Genomic DNA, 26,120 nt, shown 5'->3' with positions numbered 1-26,120 from the left:
GCTAAATCCCTGCTATACGAGTATAGTAATATAAAGTTCTTGATAGAAATAAAGCATCTGTTTCTTGACTACATTGCTTTGTATTTTGCATATGAAAAGTGAGTAATAGTTTTTAGACTCTGGCTAAGACTACAGTGTTTTTGTTACCCTTTTATTGCAGACAAATATCAGCTGTTTCCTCTGGAGACTTCCCAAAATGTTGGAAAATATTTTCCCCAAAGGGAGGAAAATTCCTAATTGTCAAGCACATTTTTTTTTTTTATAAATCAGGTAAAGAAGCCAGTGAAATGTTCCTCTAGATGTGTTTCCAGGCCTGGTTCTTTGTTTACTTCAGGGGAATCTGTTTTGGCAAGTCGTAACCAAATGAATATTTGTCAGTTTGGTATTGGTTTTCAGTTCTGGATTGGCATATGACAAGTTTCTGTCCTCCATACCATACTTCCCCAATGTTTTCAAAATACGGCAAAAATTTCCCAAAAGTAAAGGGTTGGGACTGCTTTTAAAACAAGGAGCAAAATCACTGGACTAGAGCTAAAAATCTGTTTTATACACACATCAAGAGTGAATCTTTCGTACATGTATGTCACGAATGAAGGGGTTATTTTGATGAATAGACAAAGATTACTCATCAGTGGACTTGATACTGTCATATTTAAAAAAAAAATTAGATTAATTTTTTTGGCACCCGTTTTGGCTTTAATTTCTGAAATTGGCCAAAAAAATTGGCAGTTGGGGATATTTTTGGCGACAGCATTTTGGGAGTCAGAGCAGCCCTTGAAATGTTATTTTTTTCTCAGAGTCATTAAGGTAATTTTAGTCAAAACACTAACACTAACAGATTTGTGTAAAAATATGCTATCATTAGTTTCAGCGGCTATGATGACCATAAATTGAATCGTCCCAAAAAATACAGTGATCTCTCCACATATGTTGAATGTTTTCCCCTTTTCTGTTGTAGCAGTCTAAAGGATGTCAAACCACAGTCGGTCATCTGTTTTATGTTATAATCTGTAGGTATTACAAAAGAGACAAAGAAGCCAAGGATGCTGAAGGACAGTTACAGGGACTACAGAAGGAGGTTGCTGATTTGGAAGGAAGATTATCTGTATCAGAACAGCAGAGGAAACATTTTGAAAGAGAGTACAATGTATGAATTGGTTAATTTGAAAAACAATTTGATTTGTCAGTACAGTGGTCTCTTTATTACCCATTAGTTTTTGAATACTGTATAATCATTAATGTTTGTGGGGATACAATTTTGTGGTATTGTCTTTTAAACTTATTATGTGGGGACATATTTTGATACTTGATTTTTTTTTTTTTTTTATTACTACTCATTCAAAGGTCCAGTAATAAATCAAAATTTGATAGTGTCAACTAGGAATTATTTCACAAGTTAACAAATTTAGCTTTGCAGTGGGTTGTAAGTAGAAAATATATGTACTTATCATTATGCAGTTATGTTGTAAACACCACTATGAGCACATTGTTAAAGATTGTAGAATGAAAATTGTGCATATAATGTTACTTGAAAGTTTTCTAGCAGAAAATTTGTAATAATGTAAAATTTTGTTTAGAAAATCAAAGGAGATATTGCCAGTTTGGAGAGACAGTTAGCTACAGCAAAGAAACAGCTTGAAGAAGAAACTTTGGCTCGTGTTGATCTGCAGAACAGGTTGCAGACACTGAAAGAAGAATTGAACTTCAAAAATCAGATGCATGAACAGGTAGAATTGAATGAATGCATACCTGTAAAACTTTGAAAGAGTTCATATGGGAGATTCTATCTGTTGACAATTTCTCATGTGTGAGATTTTTACGTTGAAGCAAATTCTTTTTGTAAAAATTCAATTTTTTAGTATTTTCCACAGAAAACAGTAATTTTTGCCAAATACTTTCCACAAATCTTACATTTTTCATCTGGCAGATTCTGAATTTTTCCTGATTTTTTGAGAGTCTCCCCATAAAGTTGGAGGGTTAACAGGTATGATCAATGCAAGCTTCAAATAATATATAAAAACAAAATTAAGAGCAAAAATATTTTGGTAATCTCGACCCATTACATGTGGATAAATTGAATTAATGTATTCGCCATCATTAACAGTTAATTTTAAAAGAAGACAAAAGTTATGGTTCAATGACTTTCTGTTTTGTAAGCTCAACAAACTTTAATGATACATTAATGGGGAGTAACTCCTCAGGGCTGTTCCATTTAAATTTACATGGGGAGGGGGTGCTACTTATAAAAGACCCCCCCCCCCACCACCAATATAAAAAAAATGTTACCTACCCCCAACATACTATAGATCCCACCACCACCAGAAAAAAATAAAATCAGAGCATCAAAATCTCAAAACCGTCTAGGTGTATTGAAATTTCATTCCTACCAACAGAATTCAATTTATCAAACATACCCCTACCAACATACAGAAAAATATTTTTGAATCTGTGATCTTTTATTTTAATGACATGCTTTTCTTATCAAAACTATACAAGATTATATAGAGGACATGGGACACTTCCATTTTTTTCCATTTAATATAACTGACATTTTTCTTTCCACTTATTCAGATCAATATTTTACCTTTTTCTTTTTCTTTTTTTTTTTTATTGTATGTTTAATTCCAATTTTGCCTATTTTTCTTCTTTTGTTGGTTTCATAAAAATCATGTCTGATATAAGCTTTAAAGTCATTTTTCTAAATAGTTTCTTAAAAATGGTTACTGCTTGAGTTTCAGAAGTTTCATTATTTAGGCCTCACTTAAAGTAATGTGTGTTTCCCTTTTACCTGGCTTTGGGTAAGTAGGTAGGAAAATTTTTTTTCCCACAAGTTCAGTGAATTATGTAAAAACGATGATCAAAGAAGGGAAAAATGTTGCTTTGAAGAAAATATCTTGTCCGAGAATGGCAATAAAATTTATTTGGGTAGAGCCACTTTTTATGGGTAGATGGGGTAAAGGGAAACAAACCTTAACTGTTAAATACTGTAGACAATGGACATGTTTGATTTAAACGTCTTCGGTCCTGCAAATAGTATTGTTTTTTTTTAGTTGCCCAAATAAAAGAAAAGTTCGGAATATGAGATTTGGTCCAGTAGTCTAAACCAGTTTCCTATACACTGCGTAATTTTTATTTTGGCCTTGTATTGAAAGGAAATGAATGAAACAAGAGTGAGAACCACTAGAGAGATTGAAGAAGTTGACTCCAGTGTCAGAATGGACTATGAGACCAGATTACAGGATGCATTGCAGCAATTGAGACAAGAAAGTGATGAGAAGCTGCTGGCGGGCAAGATGGAATTTGAATCTGTCTATGAGAGAAGGGTTAGTATGTTATAATGGTGGTAAAATATCTCATGATTTACATTTTAAACAAACTTTTTTCTCATGATATAGAAACTTTTAAAGTGTGAAAGTATAGGTATGGTTTTGATGAATGTGATAAATTTTTTGCATAGATTGTGTATTTCGTATACAGTGAATCATTTGTATTGTACTGATTAGCTGTTATGTATCTGTCTTTGTAAGAATCATGCAAAATCTGAAAAATGTGACACACCCCAAACAAGGGTACATATTTTTATTTTTGTAATTCAGATGTTTTATGGGTCTATACTACGAAATGTGTATTCATTCAAATCTGCCTGCTCTTAGGAGATAATCGACATTGAAAATACAGTAGATTCTATTGTATTTGAAAGCCATTTACAGAGTTACCTCCCTTAATTTTGAAATCTACAGTGCATTCTATATAATTTTTATCTCCTAAGAGCATGGCTTATATGAAAAACCACATGTTTATTTCTGTTTACTATGACATTTCAAACAAAATATCAAAAATAAAAATATGTAGGCTTTTTACCCATGAATCACATTTTGCATGATCCTTAGCTGGAGTGCTACTTAAATATATATTGGTGTAGAAAAAGTCAAGTCCATTTCTTTTTGTCCATGCCTAAGAAATCATTGATTTTTTTTAACATTCATTTGTAGCAGTGTAGTAGAATCCTTTGTTTTCAATAACAACTTGCAATAGACTTTAATTTTTAAGGGCTTGGCAGGGTGATACCTTTGTTTTACTCTGCTTAAATTCATTTGTAATTGTCAATTTTCATACAGATTGATGAATTGAAAGATCAGCTGGAGAGGACAATGAATGACTCCACTGTGCACATACAAGATACTTACACATATCGTAAGCAGGTGGATGAATTGAACTCTGAGATATCTAGATTGAAGGATCAGGTAATTGCATAGGCTACATCACAAAAAATACCAAACTGTGTACAATTGGACAATTTAAATACGTCAAAATCCATATAACATGAAAACAGGAAACAAGGACAGTCTACATAAACATGTAGCAAACCATATGTTATGGATTACATATAAAAATTTATATACATGAAGATAAGGAAAACGTGGTTATACAAAAAATAATGCACTAGCAATATAAACTGTCCAAAAAAAAACACGAGTGACATCAGGTGCTCTGGAAGGGAAGCATGTCCTGTTATGCCAGCAGCACTCATCGAATGACAACTAAGTGCAATCCGGTATTAGTTTAGCAAAAATAATGCAGCTCCCTGACACAAGTCACAAAGGGGTTCAATTAAAACAAAAATTAAGATGATTTAAAATTACCTTAAAACTTGAATTCACAGAAATATCTTATGATTATTTTTGATGAAGAATGAATTGCTGATCTTTTTTTATTAGACCACTGATTTCATGTGATAACCTAGAGTAGAGACAGGTTCCTGTTTACTAGTTGATTTTCACTTTTTAAAAACTTTGTTATACCGTTATAATTCTTCTATTTTGCTAGTTTCATTTATCTTTTGTTCTCAATTTGTCTGTGGTGAGATAGGTTTATACTTGAGCCAGTGACACTTTTGATAATTTTGTCATGAAACTGATTTCATGGCTTGATTTGTGAATACAGAATTGTTTGTAATTTGCTATAATTATTTAAGTGTTAATGCTATTTTTTAAGAACAAAGCTTTGAATGGCAGAATCAAAGATTTAGAGAACCAGCTTACTAAGGAGCAGGAAGACTTCCAGTCCCAGCTTGCTAGAAAGGACCAAGATATATTTGGTCTACAAGAACAGCTGAATGATTTAACATCAGAATACAGTGAACTGTTAGAGATCAAAATCAAGCTAGATATTGAAATCGAGCATTACAGAAAACTTCTTGAAGGAGAAGAAGAAAGGTATGAAGATGACATCAAATGTGATATTCAGGGATGATTTTTTCCCCCACTTTATAGCTGAATTCGTCTACTTCAAGTCCGGATTTTACTGTTATGATTCTTTTTTTACTGTATATTTCCTTTCAATTTTACCAATTTGTTTGCAGACCTCGTAAAATCATCCCAGGATATTTCAGTTGATTTGTGGTTTTCAGCTTTTTTTTGCCTGATCAAGTCATCCTTAATATCACTTACATGTTAGTCGATATAACTATGTCCTCGTTTCCTTTGATTTTGTAGTAAATTATAATTGGTTGTTGGTAGCTGGCAGTACATTTGGTATTTATTTTATTTGCATACAAACTTGAATGATTTTGAAATGCAGAATTTTACTGTTTCATTTATTACTGTAAATTTACATTAGGTTTCGTCATTTTCTGATGTTTTTTGCTGGCTTAGTAAAACCATATCTGTAAACTGTTAGAGTACAACTTACATGTTCATTTATAGAAACAAACAAAGAAAAAATCTAAACAGATTAACAGAACAAATAGTTGAATCAATTCAGAACTTGGAAGTGTAGATGTTTATCTTGATTAAAATCTCATTATAGCATCAGACAGAAATTGGATATAATGCCTTGTCACAAGTAAGGGTATTCAGTGAATTTGTTACCCTTTTATTGCAGCTGAATATCGGCTGTTTCCCCTAGAAACTTTTCCCAATATGTTGAAAAACATTTTTCCCAAAGAGAGAAAAATTCTCAATTATCTGCAAGTCAGAACCTAATGAATATTGGGAGTATGTATATGTCAGTTCAGTATTGTTTTTCAGTTCTTAATTGGCATATGACACGTTTCTGTACCCTGTAAAATATTTTCCCAATGTGTTGAAAATACGGCAAAAATTTCCCTAAAATAAAGGGTTGGGGTTGCTTTTAAATCAAGGAACAAAATCACTGGTATTTATGATCAGTTTTATTGTCTATTTTTGTTCTGATTATTGCTCCAGAGTGCTAGGAGACGAAAGACTGTGGTAAATTTTTTGAGGAGACATGTACATGCATTTAGATAGATTTTTTTGTCAGATTGAATTGTCTACCATTTCGTTGCAATGACAATGCTGTACAGTTTCCACAAATTTTTTCATTGCCATTCAAGCATTTAAATTCATTTATGCTTTGTGCACTTAACATTTTATTGTGACAGATTTAGATTAAGATTGAAGGGTAATGCTTAAAAAGACTGCATCATATGTATTCCAGGGTATGACATTAAAAGGTCCTATTGCGTGGGGCAAGTGAAACCACCATTTGGACAAGTAGAAGTTAAATTACACTTGCCTGGAGGACAACCAAATCTGATTTATTTTTGTCCCCCGCGACATGTTGAGAGGGGCCATGGAAATGCCGGTGTCCGTCCATCTGTCTACATTTTCCACACTTTTTTGTGTAATGCTTTTACCAAATAAGTTTGTTTTTGGTATGGAGGCTTATTATAAAGAGTTTCAGATTAAGTTCAACTTTGGTTATTGTTGAATGATTTTTATGGAAGTTATGGTCCTTGGACTTAGAAAATTTCAGTGAATTTAGTTTTCTGCCCTTTTTTAGCTCCCCTGGCTGAAGGCCAAGTGAGCTTATGCCATCACTTGGCTTCCGTCATCGTCGTCGTGGACAAATTTTAAAAAATCTTCTCCTCTGAAACTACTAGACTGACAGGTTTTAAACTTTGCATATTTGTTCCTTAGGGTGTTCTGCACAAAATGCCGGTTGTGATTTTTGTTCCATGAAAAAACATGGCTGCTGTTACTAAAAATAGAACATAGGGGTCAGATTGCAGTTTTTTAAAAATAACTCAAAAACCGTTGCCTTTAGCATATTTCTGGTGTGGGTAATATTGTTCAGCATCTTGAGACGGACCCATGACAAAATTTTCAAAACAATTGGTCAACTGATGTAGAAGTTACGTCCCCTGAAACAGTTTTTTTTTTTCATTTTTCGCATGTTCAACTTTGAAAATCTCAAAATCCATTACACAGAATTCAATGAAAATTGGCATATATGTTTCTTAGGGTATCCCACAAAAAATGATCTTTGGGATCGTTGAATCATGAAAAAACATGGCCGCCGTTACTAAAAATAGAACATAGGGATCAGATGGCATTTTTTGCAAGTAACTCGAAAACAGTTGCCTTTAGCAAATTTCTGGCATATTGTTGAGCATCATGAGATGGACCCATGCCAAAATTTTCAAAATGATTGGTCAACTGATATAGGAGTTGCGGCCCCTGAAACAGTTTTTTTTTTGCATTTTTCGCATGTGCAACTTTGAAAATCTTCTCAAAATCCATTGCACAGAATTCAGTGAAAGTTGGCATATATATTCCTTAGGGTATCCAACACAAATTGACAGATGGGATTGTTGATTCATGAAAAAACATGGCTGCCATTACTAAAAACAACATAGGGGTCAGATGACAGTTTTTTGCAAAAAACTCAAAAACCGTTGCCTTTAGCAAATTTCTGGCTTGGGTAAAATTGTTAAGCATCATGAGAAGGACCTATGCCATAATTTTCAAAACCATTCATTGACTAATGTAGGAGTTATGTCCCCTGAAACAGTTTTTTGTTGTTTTTTTTTCACATGTACAACTTCTTCTCTAAAACCATTTAAGATCATTGAATGAAAATAAGATTATAGTTCTTTAGTGTATTGAGCTCAAAATAACTGTTGTGATTTTTAATCTGTGAATAGATATGGCTGCCTATACTAAAAATGGAACTTAGGGGTCGGAAGACAGGTTTTTGAAAATAATTTAAAAAATTTTTGCCTTTAGCAAAATTCAGGTTCAGGTCATGAAAATGCTATGAATAATTTTAGTTGATTTTGACTTAGCCTGTCTCATTCCTCAAGTTTTTCAAATAAGCAAATGGTTAACTAGGTGAGCGATTCAGGCTCTCTTGAGACTCTAGTTTTGTAATGCTTTTACCAATTGATTTTATCTTTTGTATGTAGTCTTACTATGAGAAGTTACAGGTCAAGTTCAACTTTGGTTATGGTTGATAGATTTTTATGGAAGTTATTGTCCCAGGCCCTTGGACTTTCAGTGAATTTTAAGTTTCGCAGGGGTTATTGGAACGCTGTTCTTTTTTTCAACATGCATTTACTAAAGGATAACCTAGATTTCAATTTGAGCTAGTAGAATTTTCATCAACTTGCCTGAAGATTGATAATATATTAATGTCATACCCTGTTGTCATGTGCTTTAAAACATACCAAAACATGTGGAAACCTTATTCTATTAATACATTGAAGTCCATGGAAGACATAGTATTCCCATATGATTTATATTTACTCGTTTTTTCATACTTAATTTGTTTACCTAAAACATGTTTTTCATGGTGGTCCTAATCATGTTACAATTTCTCCCATAGAACTGCAGTCATTTAAAAAAACAACATTGAAATAGAATAAGTATTAAGTATTTAGTATTGATGCTTCAAAACAAATAACTTTGTGACTTGCAAATGTCTGATTCATTTTACCATGTTTGGTTTTTTATGTGCATGGAATTGTCATTGACCCTTCCAATCTGTATTGTTATCAACTGGCCTGAACAATATAACAAGAATAGGTATGGTGAATATGTAACAGACAACAACCCCATTGGGATAAAAATGTCAGCCCAAGGCCACCCATTGGTCTTCAATGTATTTTTGAGTAAAAGTTTCATATTACATGTTTTTGGCTAGTGAAAATTTGTGAAGAAATTTTATTCAATCTAAATCCATCACATCTCATTATTTTAAAGAAGCTTTACTAGCACTTAAAAATGTGCAGAGATATGTTTTTTTTTTTTCACTCATGAATTATTTGTTGATGATTTACCTGAACTCAAGTTACGAAAGGGCATTTAAGGCTCTTATTGGCCTTCAATACAGGTCTCACTAATCACTTCCGGGTCAAATGGCCACCCCCCCTATATAGTACCAAAAACACACTGAATCTAGGCATATGCATTGTAAGTGCATTATTTATGTGTGTTATGAGTATTATAAGTTGTCAAAATAAAGCTGAGAATGTGTGCTTTAAAATCATATATGTAATTAACTACAAAAGTGTATGAATATTGTTTACACATGTGAGTAATTTGCCTCCATGCTGTCAGTTAGCAGAAAAGGTAAAAATGTGGATTTTCAGTATTATTGTTCAAGTAAATTTTGTGAAGAATTTCTACAATCATCGTACCATTAGCATAATGATTTTGGAAGCCTTATTTTCCAAGCTTCGCAACGGTATGCAACTTTAAGATGTCATTTGTCCTTGGAATTCACAGTGAAACTTTGAAAATTACTTTTAACATGTAAAGTAATGGAAACATTAGAAGTGGTTAGTGAGACCACAACTGAATTGAATCATTAAGTGTTAAAAGTCTTATCTATGAATTTAGAGACTTGAATCCATACTAACTAATAAAATATTAATAATTCTAAAAAAGTTTGCATTAAAAAGACAAAATAATTGCTTTTACTTCATAAAAATTCAGATATTTTGCTCATTTATACTTTTTGGATACTTTCCAGTCATATTTCTGGCAAGGATATGGTGTCCACACTCAAGAAACAACCTCATATTTAGTGAATAAATTCATTATTACAAAGTTCATCAAATGTAAACATATAAAGATGATTTTTGGGTGTGGACTTTTCTTAGATTTTTGGATGTAAATATGTCAACAACAAAAAAAACCAACTGAAATCACATCAGTTTATGTTACATGACATATAACTGTGACACTATTGTGATGTTGTTATAATGAACTGAAGCTGTAAATCATTTATGTTCCTAAAGTTTATATATTTCACTATGTTTTTAACAATCTTTATGTTTTAACAACAAAATTGATATTTTGGGGCAATATTCATTGCCTAATGCCCCTACACATTTACTACATTCTATCTTTTTTTTTTTCTTTCTCTTTTAAATCTGTACTGTTTATGCTCCCACTTTATAAGTGTACTGTTTTCTTCCTGGTATTTAGCACATCCTATTCTTGGCAAAAAAGATTAACTTAGTTTAATAACTTTGTAAAACTTGCATTAGGAAATGAAAACAAATCATCAGCAGAAGACCACATTGAGATGAAAGGCTGTCCATAAAATCCCTGAAACGCATATTCTTTTATTATGAATCTTTTGAATGAAAGTATATCGCATATGTTCCTGCACTTGTTAACTATTTATTGATTAAAATACTAGATGTATCGGTCATTGCTGTTATGTAAATTTGAAACATGACACACAGGTAAAGTAAATTACAACGGCACATTTGAGAGAGAAAAAGTCTATGAAATACAAGAAAATGGCATTTATAGATAAAACAACAATTATTAAATAACAGTTAAATCTTATTTAAAACTGTTCTTGAAAAACAAAATAGATATATTGTCATTTGTTGATGACTTTTGTTCTTATGACAACTTCTTCCCGAAGTGTCTACAGTAAAAAAAAACGTAGAAACTCCTTGTTTTGGTACCGTCTCATGGAATTGAGAAAAAGTTGAAAAAAGGTGCACAGAATAAACTGAAGAATATGGTACATGTACATACACAGATTTGGCTGTCAAAAGTGGAAGTTTTCTCTTCTTTTTAGATTTGTCTCCAATGTTGTAGTACAGTTAACAAATGTCTAAAGTTAAAAGACTGAATATTGAAAATAGTTTTAAAAGTGTGTTTTAGGGATTATTTTCTTTTGCATTTATAAGTTAAGTGCTATGTCTGATTAAAATACACTTGTTTATTATAGACTTAACCTTAGTGCTGTAAGTTCATCTCCTGGTACCCCAATCCGTGGTGTCAAGAGGAAGAGGGTAACATTATCTGAGCCAGCCAGGGAATTCAGTGAGACCTCAAGTGGCATGTCTTCATCCTCTGAGGCTAGTGGAAATGTTGTCGTCAGTGAAGTGGACTCAGAAGGAAAATATATTAAACTAGAAAATAAGTCTGATGAGGTATAAACGTCAGTTTGTTCTTGCATATTTAAACATGACCTTCAGGTGGGGTATACTGAAATGGGTAGTCTATCATGACCTTCAGGTGGGGTATACTGAAATAGGTAGTCTATCATGACCTTCAGATGGGGTATACTGAAATAGGTAGTCTATCATATTGAAGTTCAACAAGGAAATCACCTTTTATGTTAATATGTTATACAGCTCATTGAAAGAAAGTTACATTTCTGTGATTTGAGAGATTGTAAGAATTATAATGATGAATGATGGACTTATTATTAAAAACAGGAAAAGCCAGAAGTAAAGTAAAAAAATAAATAAAAAATACCCAGTCAGCTATTTAGGTAAATGTAGTACCTGTTTTGTCACCACTGTTAAAAGTTCAATTGATACGAAAGGTTTGATACGGCTTGTTTACAATATTTTCTCAAATCTCTGCTTAATCAATAATTATATGTATTTTTCATTATACCCCGCCACATCAAGTGGCAAGGTATCTTGTGATACCCTGTGATAAGTTGCATGTTTGTCAGTCTGTCCATTCCCAGACGGTTTCGAGATAATAACTTAAGAATGGATCAGTGAATTTATTTAAAACTTCACACAATTTTTATTAATGTACTATGAAATAGAGGTTATTTTTTTTGGGGTAATCCCTCATGTTGTTTTTGAGTTAGGACATTTTGAAAATTGTGCCATCCATAATGTGGCAGGATATTGCTTAATGCTCCACTTGTTTTGTTACTAGCTATTTATCATGTTTAACTTTCAGGACATTGCTATTGGTGGTTGGCAGCTTAAACTTAAACACTCAGAAGATTCGGATGCAGATGAAGTGGCCCATTATAAATTCCACCGAAGTTTACAGCTGAAAGCTGGATCAACTTGTACTGTAAGTTCACATGCCATTGATGTTGGTATTAGTTCCAACCTTGTCATTTGTGGGAAGTTCTTACAGAATTCAATTTAAGTGAGAGAAAAAAATCTATTTCTTCAGATTGCACTCACGGAAAAAGGATACTTCAGGTTATTTAAAGCAATAAATCAATTTAATGTGTGTTTTTTGCAGAATGTGAATTAATTGTTGTTCCTTGTGACTTTCCTGTTAAGGTCAAACAACTAGTTAAAAAATTCCAAATGAAAAACTTTTTAGACTTTACTCTAATCAACAGATTAAGAACTCAACAGTTATCAGAATTTTGACTTAACTCCACAAACGACGACATTTGGACATGTAATATGATAAGTGATACCTGCCTTAAATAGGGTGTACCTTTACTATGCATTGAACAGACATCTTCTTCCACTTAAAAACAGAATTCAATGTTTTCAAATCCAGATATTACTATTATATTTCTTTTTTATCTGTATTTTAACTTACCATTTCATAAATTACTGTTCTTTATGTTGGGTTTGTAAAATTGTGACTGAATAATGTTGCTTGTTTTGATTATTTAATGACATTATGTGCCAAGGCAAACACATCTATAAACTCTCATAATAAAAAAAAAGGATATCTGAGGGGTTATTAATAAGGATGGATTTCATATCAGAAGATTTTTTTTTTTTTTTTTTGTATGTCGTATAACATGTTTGAAATACTGAGCGGCACCAAGTGCTTTAGTGAAATTTATATTTATTTTTTCTACATCGAAAATTTCATAGTTCATAACATGCTGTTTTGTTGGACTCACAATCAGGAGTATCATCAAACCATGTGCTCTTCATTATTACGATAAAATTTCAAATTCACTAGCAAAACAAATGTATTCATTGAAATACACTTACTATCGTCTTGATGTTTCTTTAAAGTCAGATACTATTACAATTTATCTGTATTTAAAAAAAAATTATCAAAATATCTGATATCACTGTTAGCATGAATTCCAACATGTAATTAATACAATTCGTTTCTTTTCAGTATAAGCGCAATTTTAAATTAATTAAATACAGAAATAAAGCCATAAAGACTTAACTTAATCCGCTTAATCTCATAGGGACATAGGGCGACCACCATGGCTTTCCATCTCTTCCTATCTTTTGCCCATACTTTAATTTCTTCCCAGTCAAGTCCAATCTTCTGGGCTTCTGTATTCAGATCTTGCCTCCATGTGTATTTTGGTCTACCGCTTTTTCTGTGGCCTTGAGGGTTCCACTCTAGGGTGTGGCGTGTTACATTTGTACTTCCTTTTCTCAACGTGTGTCCAATCCACCTCCATTTTCTTGATGTAATCGTTTGCATGATGTTGTTTGGTCCTTTGCCATTTGTTGTTATTGCTAATTTTATTTGGCTACTTTATTCCAAGAATGTTTCTTAGGTACCCGTTTATGAACACTTGTATTATTTTGGTGGATGCAACAGTTGATTGCTGAGTGTCTGATCCATATAAAGGCACTGATTTAACATTAGAGTTGAAAATTCGGATCTTTGTAGATGTTCTTTGCTCCTCCAGATCGGCTTGAGGATAGCAAAACCTTGTTGTGCTTTCTATTTCCTATGCTACTATGTCTAGATCTGTCCCTCCTGTTGTACTAATGATACTTCCAAGATAGGTATATTGTACCACATCTATTTCCGAACCTCTTATCTGGGTTTTATTTTTTGCTTTTAGCATTGATCCTCATAGATTTTGTCTTTGTTGGGTTGATGTATAGTCCAACCTTTTTGGCATTTGATTCTAGCTTGGAGGCCTGTTCTTGCGAGTCTTGGTGGTGATGTGAAAGTTGGCAAATATCGTGGGCAAAGTCAAGGTCTTCAAGACGTGATTGTAAGGTCCATTTAATTCCCTTAGGTTGACTATATGTTTTGCTGACCCAATCTATGACCATCAAAAAGAGAAGAGGAGGTAGGAGACATCCTTATTGAACTCCTGTAAACACTGGAAAAGGATCTGTTAGTTTCCTAGTGTGGATAACAAGTGAATCCTTCATAGAGCTGACGAATGATGGATGCAATTTTCTCTGAAATACCATAGTGTCTGAGAATGTTCCATAGTACTTGATGGTCTATACTGTCAAATGCCTTCCCAAAATCAATAAATGTGAGGTATAGTTATGTCTACCATTCAATGGTTTGTTCTATAATGAATTGTAAGGTGGCAATTTGGTCAGTACATGATCTTTCCTGTCTGAAACCGGCTTGTTCATCTCGCAATATTATATCAACTTCATTTTTCATTCTGTGTAAAATGATATGGCATAGTACTTTGCTAGGGATGGAAAGCAAAATTATACCTCCCCAGTTTCCACATATAGTCCTGTTTCCCTTAGTAGGAAGTTTGACCAAGATTCCTCTGCTCCAGTCATCGGGTATTTGTTCTTCCTCCCATATTCTGTTCAAAAGATAGTGAAACTTGTCGATTGAGATAGAATCTAGTGCTTTCATTGCTTCCCGAGGGATGTTGTCTATTCCGCCTGCTTTGCCATTTTTCAGATGTTTAATTGCAGTGGTTACCTCTGTTCTAGTTATTCGCCCTGTCTTAATCCTCAGATCTTGTCCATATTCTACAGTTGGTGGATATGTAGGAGGAGGTCTATTCAGGACTTCTTCGAAATGTTCTTTCCAACGTTTCAATTGTTCTTCAGGTTTTGTGAGTGCGTCTCCATTCTTATCTTTTACAGATGTGTCAGTGTTGGATGTTCTGCCACTCAATTTACGTGTGATGTTGTAAAGTCTTGATGTCTCCTTTGCTGCAAGCGGTTTCTACTTCTTCTGCAAGTTGTTCCACATGTTTTTTTCTTGTCATCTTTGCAGCCCTTTTTAACCTCTTTATCCTTTTCTATGTATAATTCTTGGGCTTGTCTTGTTTGTTGTCTCATGGTGGCATTCAGTTGTTTCTCTTTACATTTTCTTCTTACTTCAGGTATTATATGACATCCAATACGTTTGTGCTGTATGTATCCAAAAGTTTCTTGACATGTCTCTATTATTGCCTGCTTTGTTCTTTCTCATGTTAAGTTGCTGTTATCATCCTCGGTCTCAACATCTTATAGAGCAGTAAATTTATTTTGGACAGAAAGTTGGAATGAATCTCTCACAGTTAGTTCTTTCAGCTTAGCAACATTGAATTTCTTTTGTTTGCTTTCTATCTTTTTTTATGGCTGAGAGCTCAAGATTGATATGCCATTGTACTAGATGATGGATTGATGCTATATCTCTTCTCATTTTACCCTTACATCCTGCAAAGTTGGTCCTCTTTGTCATCTTTTTCAGTATTGTTTGTTGGTGCATATACTTGGATGATGGTTGTGTTTTGGAACCTAGAGTTGAATCTGGCTGTTATAATTTAAGATAATATGGGATTCCACTCCAGTAATGCCTTTTTTAGAATTTCTTGTCATCAGGAATGCAACTCCCTTCTCATGTGGATTGTCTTGGTTGGTGTTTCCAGAGTATATAATTGTGTGACCGGAGTTGATACTTGTCAGATCAGATGAATTTCATCTCACCTCACTTAATCCTAAGATCTCAATCTTATATCTGTCCATTTCTTTAGCAGCCTGTGCACATTTTCCACTTTGGTACAACGTTCTTACATTCCAGGTGCCTATTTTGGTGGTATGTTTCGCTGAAAATAGCTCCGTCAGCTTTCGCATCATCTGCTGTTTTCAAGAGTTGTTGGTTTGTTCTTCCTCTAGTCTTTGACGAGAAAGAGTGTTTGCTTTTGTGATCGTTTCTGTAATCAACATTTTTTTCCAAGGTTGGGTGATTAACCTTACGCTTAACCCCCTGGGCTCGGAGGGCCAGCATTTTTTCTGTAGGGGTTTTTTCTCCCTTAGACGATAGCTTTTGCTGATGAATTCCATCTATCCGAATTTTCTTTCTGGATTTACTGCCATAGCCTGTGACTATCCAAAGTTTCCACAAAGCAGTGGAGCTATTTGACCCATAGCTGGGGCAAGGTTGATGATTGTTAGGGCATATCCACACGCTGGTGGGCCTACACACTGCATCTCTGGGGTCCTTGCTGCTCCGAGACTCCCTTCAAACCTAACCTGAGACACTGGATCCCAGTTGACATGCATTTCCACGGGGAGGTGTTGGAAAGAGTCTTGGTAGTATAGAGGCATTGTACTAGTGGGGGCAAGATTTATGTACTCAACTGTCCCTTTCGCCTACAAATATACTAGCCAGCAGCAACCATAGATCTACAATTTTGATCCCAGTCGCACTAGACATATTTCACTACCCTTTGATGAAACACCACCAAAACCAAGCCATGAAGAGTGTCAACAAATTAATTTTAAAGGCCACGCTAGTAGTTGTTAAAACACACTCCAGTCATGGTTTGTAATAAACCAATCAGTTTTCCGACTAATTAGTCGACTTGGAGACATCAGGGTTCATTAACCTCGAAGTCCTATCGAGGGGACTGATTGATTACCTTGAGTTATCTGAGGTTTCGAGTCATCCGAGGTTAAATTGTATTGGAGTAAGGGATGTTTTGCTGTGACTTTGTAATTTGTTTGAGTTATCCGAGATTTCGACTTATCCGAGTTTAACGCATCGAGGTTCGACTGTAAATTATCATTCAAACTGTAGAATGCTCAAGATTTGGGTAGAATGCTGAAGCTTACATTTAAGGGTAATAACAAACTTACTGAAATGATAAATTGTGGATGATATCCTAAAGGAGTAGTTAAAAAGAATCTTCATTGGCAATATTAAGGCTAAAAGCGTAAAGTTGGAAACAGCTGCAATAGTATGTGCATTTCTGATGGAAATGGTTGAGTTTACCTGTCTTTTTAAATGTGCTAAACCTCCCACTTTCATAACTGTTGTTTCTGGTTGGTGTAGTACTAACAGGCCACACAAAATATGTCTCAAATTAAAGTTAGTTCATGGCTGTCATTTATATGTACATGTGTATTGTAAGATGGGGTTTCAATGACATTAATAATAAATTCATTTTACTTTCTTTATGTAATTACAAGCTTTCAAAATATTATTATATTGTAATGTTAGGCCACAATAAGAATATATTTGTTTCCCCTCTCTAGACCCCACTTCAAAGAATAAACGAAAACAAAATACAGAAAATCTATTAATAGGAAAAAAGTAAAACTTGTGGGTGCAGATCTTTTTCAGTGGATAGGTAGGGAGAGGTGAAAGAAAATATGTTTTTTTTTTAATTTTGGCATTATTTATTTTACAGGTATGGAGTTCAGGTTCAGGTCAGACACATTCACCTCCAAGTGATCTAGTGATGAAAGGACAGAAGTGGCTACCAAATACAGAATTCATGAAAGCAGAGCTATTTAACCCTAGTGGGGATGTAAGTTTACTCCAAATTTAAAGAAATAAACATCTTGCTATTTGGCATTAAAAATTATTGCAATACTTTTCTTTATTTTTGTGATCCCTTTTTTTAAAATAGAATTATCTTTGAAATGTTCAAGATGAAAGGCCAGATTTTTTCAGGGGCATTTCTGAATTTCTGTTAGTATATGTGTCAGTCATTGCTAAGGTGCAGGTGAGTACTGATTTACATTCCTAAAAATCTGAGAACATGAATTTGAATTTTATTCATTTTCAAAATATAACAGGTCAAGCCGAAATAAAATACAGTCGAACCTCGTTAAGTCGAAGTCGAAGGGACCATGCAAAAATGTTCGAGTTATCTGAGGTTCAAGTAATCGGAGGTCAAGATAAACCGTATATACTAGTAGCTTGGTCCATGATTGTTTCTGTAGTTACATCATTTGTTGTGCTTGTACATGTACATGTACTTCACTTTACATGGTACTTCGTAATGTCAAGTGTTTCACATCGGAAGATATTTTTTTGTATGTTGTATATCATGTTTGAAATACTGAACGGCACCAAGTGTTTTAGTGAAATTTCCTTTTTATTTTTTCTATATCAAAAACGTCATAGTTCATAACATGCTGCTTTGTTTGATTCACAATCAGGAGTATCGTCAAACCATGTGCTCTACAATATTACGATAAAATTTCAAATTCACTAGCGAAACGAATGTAGTCGTTGAAATATCCTAAATATCGTCTGTTTGATGTTTCATTAAATAGTCAGATACCATTACAATTCATCTGTATTTCTTAAAAAAATTTTCAAAGTATCAAAATATCCGATATCACTGTTAGTGTAAATTCCCACGTGTTATTAATAAAATTTGTTTCTTTTAACATCACACGCAATTTTAATTTAATTAAACAAATCAAACCATAAAGAGTGTCAACAAATTAATTTTAAAAGCCACGCTAACTGTTGTTAAAACACACTTCGATCATGGTTTGTAATAAAGCAATCAATTAGTTGACTAATTTGTTGACTTCGAGACATCAGGGTTAGTCCTATCGCGGGGACTGATTGATTACCTTGAGTTATCCGAGGTTTCGATTCATCCAAGTTCGAGTCATCCGAGGTAAAATTGTATTGAAGTAAGGGGAGTTTTGCTGGGACATTGTGATTAGTTTGAGTTATCCGAAATTTCGACTAATCCGAGTTCTACACATTGAGGTTCGATTGTATGTTTCTTATTGCCAAGGAACTTCCAGTTCGTTAGATTAGGACATTGTAAAATCATGCCTGGTTTTAAAACAGGTTTAGTGAAACCTATTTGGATTTATTCCCAATGATCTTGTAGAGATAACTGAATTAGCTTCCATATCCCTGCTACCACAACTGACTATTTTGTTGATTAAGCCAAACTAGATCGAAACTGGATACAAGATATTTTCAGAAACTTGGTAGCAGAACAGATTTTTTTCTTGTATTTCAATCTGAATATTTCCAGGTTGGTTGAGTAACAGGAAACAAGTATACTTTTGTTTGCCTCAGTATAAATTTATCAATTGTAGTAAATGTTTGTAGGGTGTTGCCAGTAGAACACTACAGAAACGAATGTCTAGAACAACAACATCATACATATCAAGCTATGACACTACAGATGGCTCTAGGGTAAGTTCAACTACCATATGTGGTTCTAACTCACAAATGTTTCTCTACAAAAAATGTGTTTACCTTGTAACATAAAAGCAGAGAAACTTCAATATTGCCCATTAGATGTAGGTACATCTATCAATAAATTTGGATAAAAATATTGACAGTATTAAGAGGCAGTTTCTGATTTTGAGCTATTAAAAGAATATTTTATTTGGATAAGTTAATACAATTAAGTTGAATCTACTGAAAAGTGCACTTCAAAATTAGGCATAGGAAAAAAAATTTGCTTTGCTTCCAATAAAATGTACTAAAATACAAGAGTTGGTTGGTAGGCAAAACTTTTGGGGACACATTCAGGCCTATAATGTGCTTGTAAAAAAATGCCAAAAAAGGAGGGTGGGCCAAGAAATTTGGGGCTAGTAGGGTTTATCAACTGAAACAGGTATTTTTTAAGCCTTATGTTAGATGATAAAGTTTCCTGTTTTGTTTCAGAGAGCTGATGGTGAAAGATGTAGTGTAATGTAGAGAGGCTCTGCTTATTATGTGCTCACACTAGGTATTTGTCTTCTTTCACAAACATTTTACTTATCCTTAGAAAAGTTTGGTTGTAGACTGTCATGGGCCAATTACTTTTGAAAGTAGTTAATTACATTCAATTACAATTACATATTTCAATAACCCCATGTCTGGTATCATATGCCATAGAAGTCTTAACAGTAGGTTTTGTTTGATTTTAATTATAAATGATCCAGTGTGAGCAAAACAGCTCTAAGGAGCCTCTAGTTTAGAGATTGCTTTGTGGACCAGTAGCTGTTAGGCGTACTGTGCAATGGTACCTGAGGAATGTAGCAGGCAATTAGAAGTTAGAAACAAGAATATTGGACGCTCCTTGACATCATGCTACAATGGCAGCTCACAAACAGTTATTTCTGAAATACTTAAGTCTTATATGTGAATTTAAAATACATGTTCCAAGTATTTTATTTCAAAAGCTATTTATTGGCTAATGGCAAATTTACGTTTCATGTATATGCATATAATAATAAGTGTTACATGGTTTTGAATTGTCAAGGTTAGTTCCTGATTTATATTTCAATGTATGTAACAATTATTTCTGTTGAAAAGTTCATTTTAAGTAACATTCCTTGTAAGAATTAGGTTTAGGGTGAAGTATTGTCAGTGAAAGTTACTCTTGTGGTGTAAATTTATGATTTGTACCATCAGAATGCAAACTACATAATAATTTCAAGGCTGTGGTGAACAAATGGTGGTTGGTCCCCTGCTAAATAGACCATTTAGCAGGGGATTGTGATAAGATATTATTATGAACCACACATTCTTTGGGTTGTGGAAAAAAAAGCCATTTAGAAAATTGCATGAACAATTACCTCTCATCCCCAAAGTGGTTCCTGACTTTGAATGACAATTGTCATACTGAAGTCTTATACTGGAATATTTCAGATTTTGCCCCATTCTTACATAGACTTGCACTTACACAAATTTAATTGTAATAACTATTGACTGCTGCTTGTAACATCTAGATCTAACTGCTCAGGGACATGATACCTCATATAACATGTGTTCATTCAATCATTTCCTGTCCTTGCTGAAGATCATATTCCATTTGAATGCAGAAAGGGAATACATTGTAAGGATCTAAGTTCTGTGAATCTCAAAGATGCTCTGATACCTGTATTTATTTTTGTGTTTTGCTACCAGAACCAGATCTTGTGTTATAAAACATCCAGTTTAAGATTTGTGTTGCGTTTATGGTATTAATTTGAAATCTTTTCGACTATTGAAAATATGGCTGTGAATACATTATCTGAAGCCTAAGATAAAATATTTTTTGTTTCCTCAATCTTGACACCGCAAATAAAAAGTCACTGTCTTGCCCAAAGTATGTCTGATTTTTCTAAGTGTTCATTTTAAGTCCCATTATTAGGATTTAAAAAAAAAAAGCTTTTTTCTTACATTTTTTTGGGGGATCAGGAATGGGGAAATTAACCATTATTGTATTCTTATTGGCTTTACAATCAACCCAATCTCTGATTGTAGCTACATTCTTCTTAGGTTGGTTGTGCATGCAGTACTGTAAGATTATATGTGATAATTTGTCTTTAATGAGTAAAGTGCAATTAGCTTTTTATGTGGTCCAATCTTGTATCGCATTTGTTATCGTTTTTTGTTTTGAGATTAATTTCGTCCCAAAACTTGGTTGTATAGATGCCCCATAACTTGTGACTATTAAGTAGATTTCAGAGCCTGTCTGCACACTGTTTTCTGTGTTTTATAGCAAGTAGATACTAAGTGGAATAAATATATGTAAGCTTAAGATCTTATCATAGATCAATTTCAAATTAACTTATTAAATGATGATGATATCAATATTTTCTGTGGTGAAGTTCTTCCATAGTATCTCAGATTTGTATATATTTAAACCAAATTAATTTACACAAAGTGCATTTCCTGCAGAATAGGTTTTAGTTTTTAGTGGAAATGTGTATTTCTTGGACAGATGTAGAAATGATAATGTCTCAGAACATTGCAGAGTTGTTGGTCTCATACCATTAACTGCTTTATATATATATTTCTTTAGTTGTGCTTAGTTACTGTAGTAAATTGTTACAGGGTTGTAGTGGAGACTAATTAGAATATTCTTGTATTTGCTATTTAGCAAAATGAGTAATTTATAAAGGGGCGTTATGTACTAAACATGGGAGGGAATACGTTGAAATTTGATGCTTTAGAATTGAGATGAATGTCGTTGAATTTGATACAATTTTTTTTATGGAATTTATTTTATACAGAAGAGTATTGAGAACTTTTTCATTTCATATCTTTTTTTAAAAAACATAATAAAGATCTAATTTAGATAAATGTTGCATGGTTAATTTTAATATTACAAAGTTTCCATTGTAATTCTTTTTTCAATAGTATGCCTCTCATGATGTACCATGTTATGTAAATAGCTTGGAAATATTTTTATTTTGTTTATTTTATTTTTCCAAAGTATATAATTGTTTTTTATGCATAATTGGTAAATAGAAGTAAGTTTAGCCCCCAGTCATTTCTACTGTAATATTGGAGAAGATTGCATTTCTACTGTAATATTGGAGAAGATTGCCTTTCTACTGTAATATTGGAGAAGATTGTCATTTCTACTGTAATATTGGAGAAGATTGCCTTTCTACTGTAATATTGGAGAAGATTGCCTTTCTACTGTAATATTGGAGAAGATTGTTATAAATTCAGCAAGAATTGGGTTGTGATATTTCAAAGAAAAATTACTAAGTTAACTGCAACAGTGAACTGGTTTTAAAGGTCTGCTAAAAATGTCTTCACTTGTAGCTGAATGTAGTTGAGATAGCTTGCTATTTTTTTTCTATTACATGTATCTGATTATATTGTATTTTCTTCTCACTTTCTATCACAATTCTTTCTGAATTTACACAATGTTTATCATTTTTAGCTTGAGTGTAGACAGGGTAGCTTTTTAAGGATGATATTTTATTTTTTTATTCTTGCCATATACATGCAAGTTAAGGCTTATTTCTTTGTATCAATCTATATCAGTAACTTTTTTTTATTTTCTGTAAAAAGCAGTACCTAAATTTGCTCTGTACAATACAGGATTACTATATTAATGGCAATGTCATTTATTTTACACCTATTCAGGGGTCGACACCAACGGTAGTCCGATAGTCTGGTGCCCCCTTGATTTTAAGGAGGACCACCTGAGAATCCGTAATAAATAGTCCTTTCGACTACCTGAAATTGTGTTAGTAGTTACTGAATAAGTTTGGTGAAAGTTTTAATTTCAGTGAAAAATTGTGTCTCTTTGAAAACGTCGGCAAATGATTAGTTTCATACTTTATTCTGGCAATTCCATGCACTTTTCACCTCTCTGAACTCGTCCATAATGAGTTACATTCTGGTCATTATTTTGTTCATTCTCGGGTTATTAACTTCCATTTATTGTACTAAGGTCGACACGTGCTTGTGGCAACTAAACGCCTCTTGCTTCTTAACAGCATCATTCAAACGCTGTATTCAACGAAAATAATGATATAAAGTCATGATCTTTTATCAATACTGATTGTAAACGAAGATGTACAAATTTTTGGGGTTAAACCCCCACCAGCTAAAAAAGCTAAAAATTTAAGAGATTCATTCAACTCTTTCCTATTTTTAATTTTCATTATCCTGGAGAAAATATCCATTCCAAAAGCTCATTGTATAGCCACCCAAAGTGCTTAAATGACAGGATTTTGCTTCTAATTTTTAAAAAAAATCTTTGGGGGGTGGGGGGAGGCGCATGCCCCCAAACCCCACTAGTCAGTTCAGGCAGCTTCGCTGTCCTCAGGACTACCATGCAGCAAACAGGACTACAACATCTAAAACTAACTAGTCCTGTGGACTACTAAGGTAAAATAGTTAGTGTCAAACCCTGCTATTATCTGTGTATTGTAATAAGTTGTCATTCACATACAAGTCTTGTATGCTTGCTGCATAGAGGAAAAGTCTTTTGATAGTGACCTCTTTTTGTAGAAATCATTTTGTTCCTTCTCTATCTGGAACGAAATTTTTAAAGTGCCAAACAATCCTAATCAAACTAGATATGTTTTGAATTTTAAAAAGAAAATCATAGTTCTAAATTTAAGATGCTGAAAACTCATTCAGGTATTAAGCTAGAATCTCATTTATTGATATTTTTTTTTACAATATGATTCATTACTTCTGCTTTGTAGAATATGACACTTTTTTTTATAAGCTATGTAATATGAGAAAATGTTTTGAGGGATTTATATTGTTTCTGTACTGTGAAACTAGTTTAAACTGAACATCTTTCAGGCTTTACAGTTAATCCAGGTTTAAGGTACATTTTATTTAAGTGTAGGGAATAAAGGTATAGTCAAGGACATGTTTTCTGACTATAGACAGATGTGCATGAAAGCTATTTTTTCTTCATATGATGTAAAAATGAAATTCTTTGCATCCCCATTTTGGTTTAAGTGTTGTGGACATTTAACCACCACAAAAAAGGGGGCAGATGTATTGTGGGCTTTAGTGCCACAGTTTATGAAGAATGTACGAAAAATCATTTGAAGACTTCTTGAAATTATTTTAGGCTTATTGTAAAAGGGTTTTTGTGTGTTAATTTCTTTTGTTTACTTTAATGGTGTTTTGTTTCAATAGTCACATTTATTTTTCTTCTTTTTTACAGTAAAAAACGATGATAAAAATAAGATTTTCAACATCTTTAGGAAGTCATCATAAACAACCTTGTGTCCATTCAACAATTTGTTCTTGTCATAAAAAAAGTGTGTTTCTGATTTAGGTCTATGCACATTTTAGTTTCTAACACTTTAATGGTTCTGTTTATTATTGTAGCAGTTCATCTGTTTGAAACATGCTAATGCTTTAATGAAGAAAAACAAAATCTGTTGTTTGTCCCAGCTTTGTTTATAATCATGCTTTACTTGTGCATTATTTGTTAGAGCAGTACATGTGTTAGCAGATATATTTTGTTGTGGCTTTGGACAACCAAGTCCCACCTTCTAACACTATACTCCACATTTTTGACATTCTAAAGAAAAAGTGTTATGCATTTAATTTCATTTTCATTGTCATGTTTTGGATATATTGGTATTCATAAATCAGATCTGGTGTTGGAAAAATAAACTAGAAATTGAAGGTGGGTCAAGTCAGAGTAATTAATAGCAAAAAAATGTATTGAAAGAAAAAGCCATAGAAAATGAAATTTCGATTATTCTTTGGCATTGATAATTCTTATTTTTGGCTGAAATTCTTCACTCGTTGATTAAACAGGCTTGATTTGTTTCGTTCACTGTCATGAATATTTTCTTCAACTGCATATTTCATCTTGGTTTAATATTTTTTGATCTCTTAAAATCAAGTCTAGTAAAAATTTCATTGGAACACTTTTTTTTAATTGGTTATATTTATAAAGGGGAAATGAAACAAAAAGGCTATTGAATATTTTTTTTGGTACTAAACCAACTTGATGGTTGTGATTTTGGTTTTCTCTATATATTTACATGAGCATTGTATTTTATCCCATTTATTTTGTATCAGTATCAGAAATCACTGCCTACATTAATAAAAATTCTTACTTCATTACTGTCTTTATTTATTGACATTAATTTTCAATTCGCTTTCCTGTAAAATTCATTTAATTAGTACAAGACAAGAAATTTTTTGGTGAGCAAACTCACAGAAGAAGACATACAAACTTATATACAATGACGACATAGGTTTTTTATAAGTTGTGGTCTGGAGCAGGAACATGCATGTCACTCAACTGCTTGTAGTCCTTTGAAGAGATTGACAATCTGTTTAAGGCATAAATAGTTTCTTTAATTATGTTTAAACAAGGAAATATGACCTTTTTGAACTGATTTTTACACTCCTTTAGACCTTCAGGTTTTCCACATGAACGATGTGCAAACACATGATAAATGAACTCTTCTATCGTGCATTTAAATGAACGCTCCTATCATGCATGTAAACGCACGATAAACGAACACTCCCAGCATGTGTTTAAATGCATTTTAAACGAACGCTCATATCGTGTGTTTAAACGCACGATAGACGAACTGTACAAAATAATATTAACAAATAATGACAGAAGAAAAAATAGAAAATAAAATTATTAAAATCATATGAATTAATAATAGCAAAAAATATAAAAATAACAGTTGAATCAGGAACATAAAGTACCAAAAAAAACGCTTCCATCGTGCGTTTAAACAAATGCAAAACGATGTAAATGCACGATAAACAATGCACAAATGCTAAAATGGGAAATATGAACGTCTCAAGGAGTGTAGGTTTAATTCCACAGTGGCAAGGTTTAAAAGGCAGAGGTATGTTAACCTTAAGACTTAGAACTTCCTTAACTTGTAGAGGTGTTGACCATTACACATTTCCCATAGTTACTACTAATATTAACTGTAAATTACTGTCTACAGATAGTATGTCGGTAGT

At 33.1% G+C, this 26,120-nt stretch overlaps 1 protein-coding gene across 1 annotated transcript in view; it reads left to right on the top strand.

Moving 5' to 3' along the window:
* Positions 1 to 25,250, top strand: part of LOC148620621 (lamin-like) — a 28,897-nt gene extending 3,647 nt beyond the window's left edge. The window contains exons 2-11 of the mRNA XM_088574289.1: positions 1,015 to 1,147; positions 1,578 to 1,727; positions 3,153 to 3,323; positions 4,119 to 4,244; positions 4,996 to 5,216; positions 10,999 to 11,203; positions 11,976 to 12,095; positions 17,359 to 17,478; positions 19,038 to 19,124; positions 19,602 to 25,250. Of these exons, the coding sequence (XP_088430415.1) occupies positions 1,015 to 1,147; positions 1,578 to 1,727; positions 3,153 to 3,323; positions 4,119 to 4,244; positions 4,996 to 5,216; positions 10,999 to 11,203; positions 11,976 to 12,095; positions 17,359 to 17,478; positions 19,038 to 19,124; positions 19,602 to 19,634 (1,366 nt within the window). The 3' untranslated portion in view covers positions 19,635 to 25,250. The remainder of the gene's footprint in view (positions 1 to 1,014; positions 1,148 to 1,577; positions 1,728 to 3,152; positions 3,324 to 4,118; positions 4,245 to 4,995; positions 5,217 to 10,998; positions 11,204 to 11,975; positions 12,096 to 17,358; positions 17,479 to 19,037; positions 19,125 to 19,601) is intronic.
* The last annotated feature ends 870 nt before the right edge of the window (positions 25,251 to 26,120 follow it).

Source organism: Perna viridis, chromosome 3 (genome assembly GCF_037379345.1).
Source record: "Perna viridis isolate PV_CMFRI_1.1 ecotype Kerala chromosome 3, ASM3737934v1, whole genome shotgun sequence".
In the NCBI taxonomy this organism is placed as follows: Eukaryota; Metazoa; Mollusca; class Bivalvia; order Mytilida; family Mytilidae; genus Perna; species Perna viridis.
This window is presented reverse-complemented; position numbering and strand designations above follow the sequence as displayed.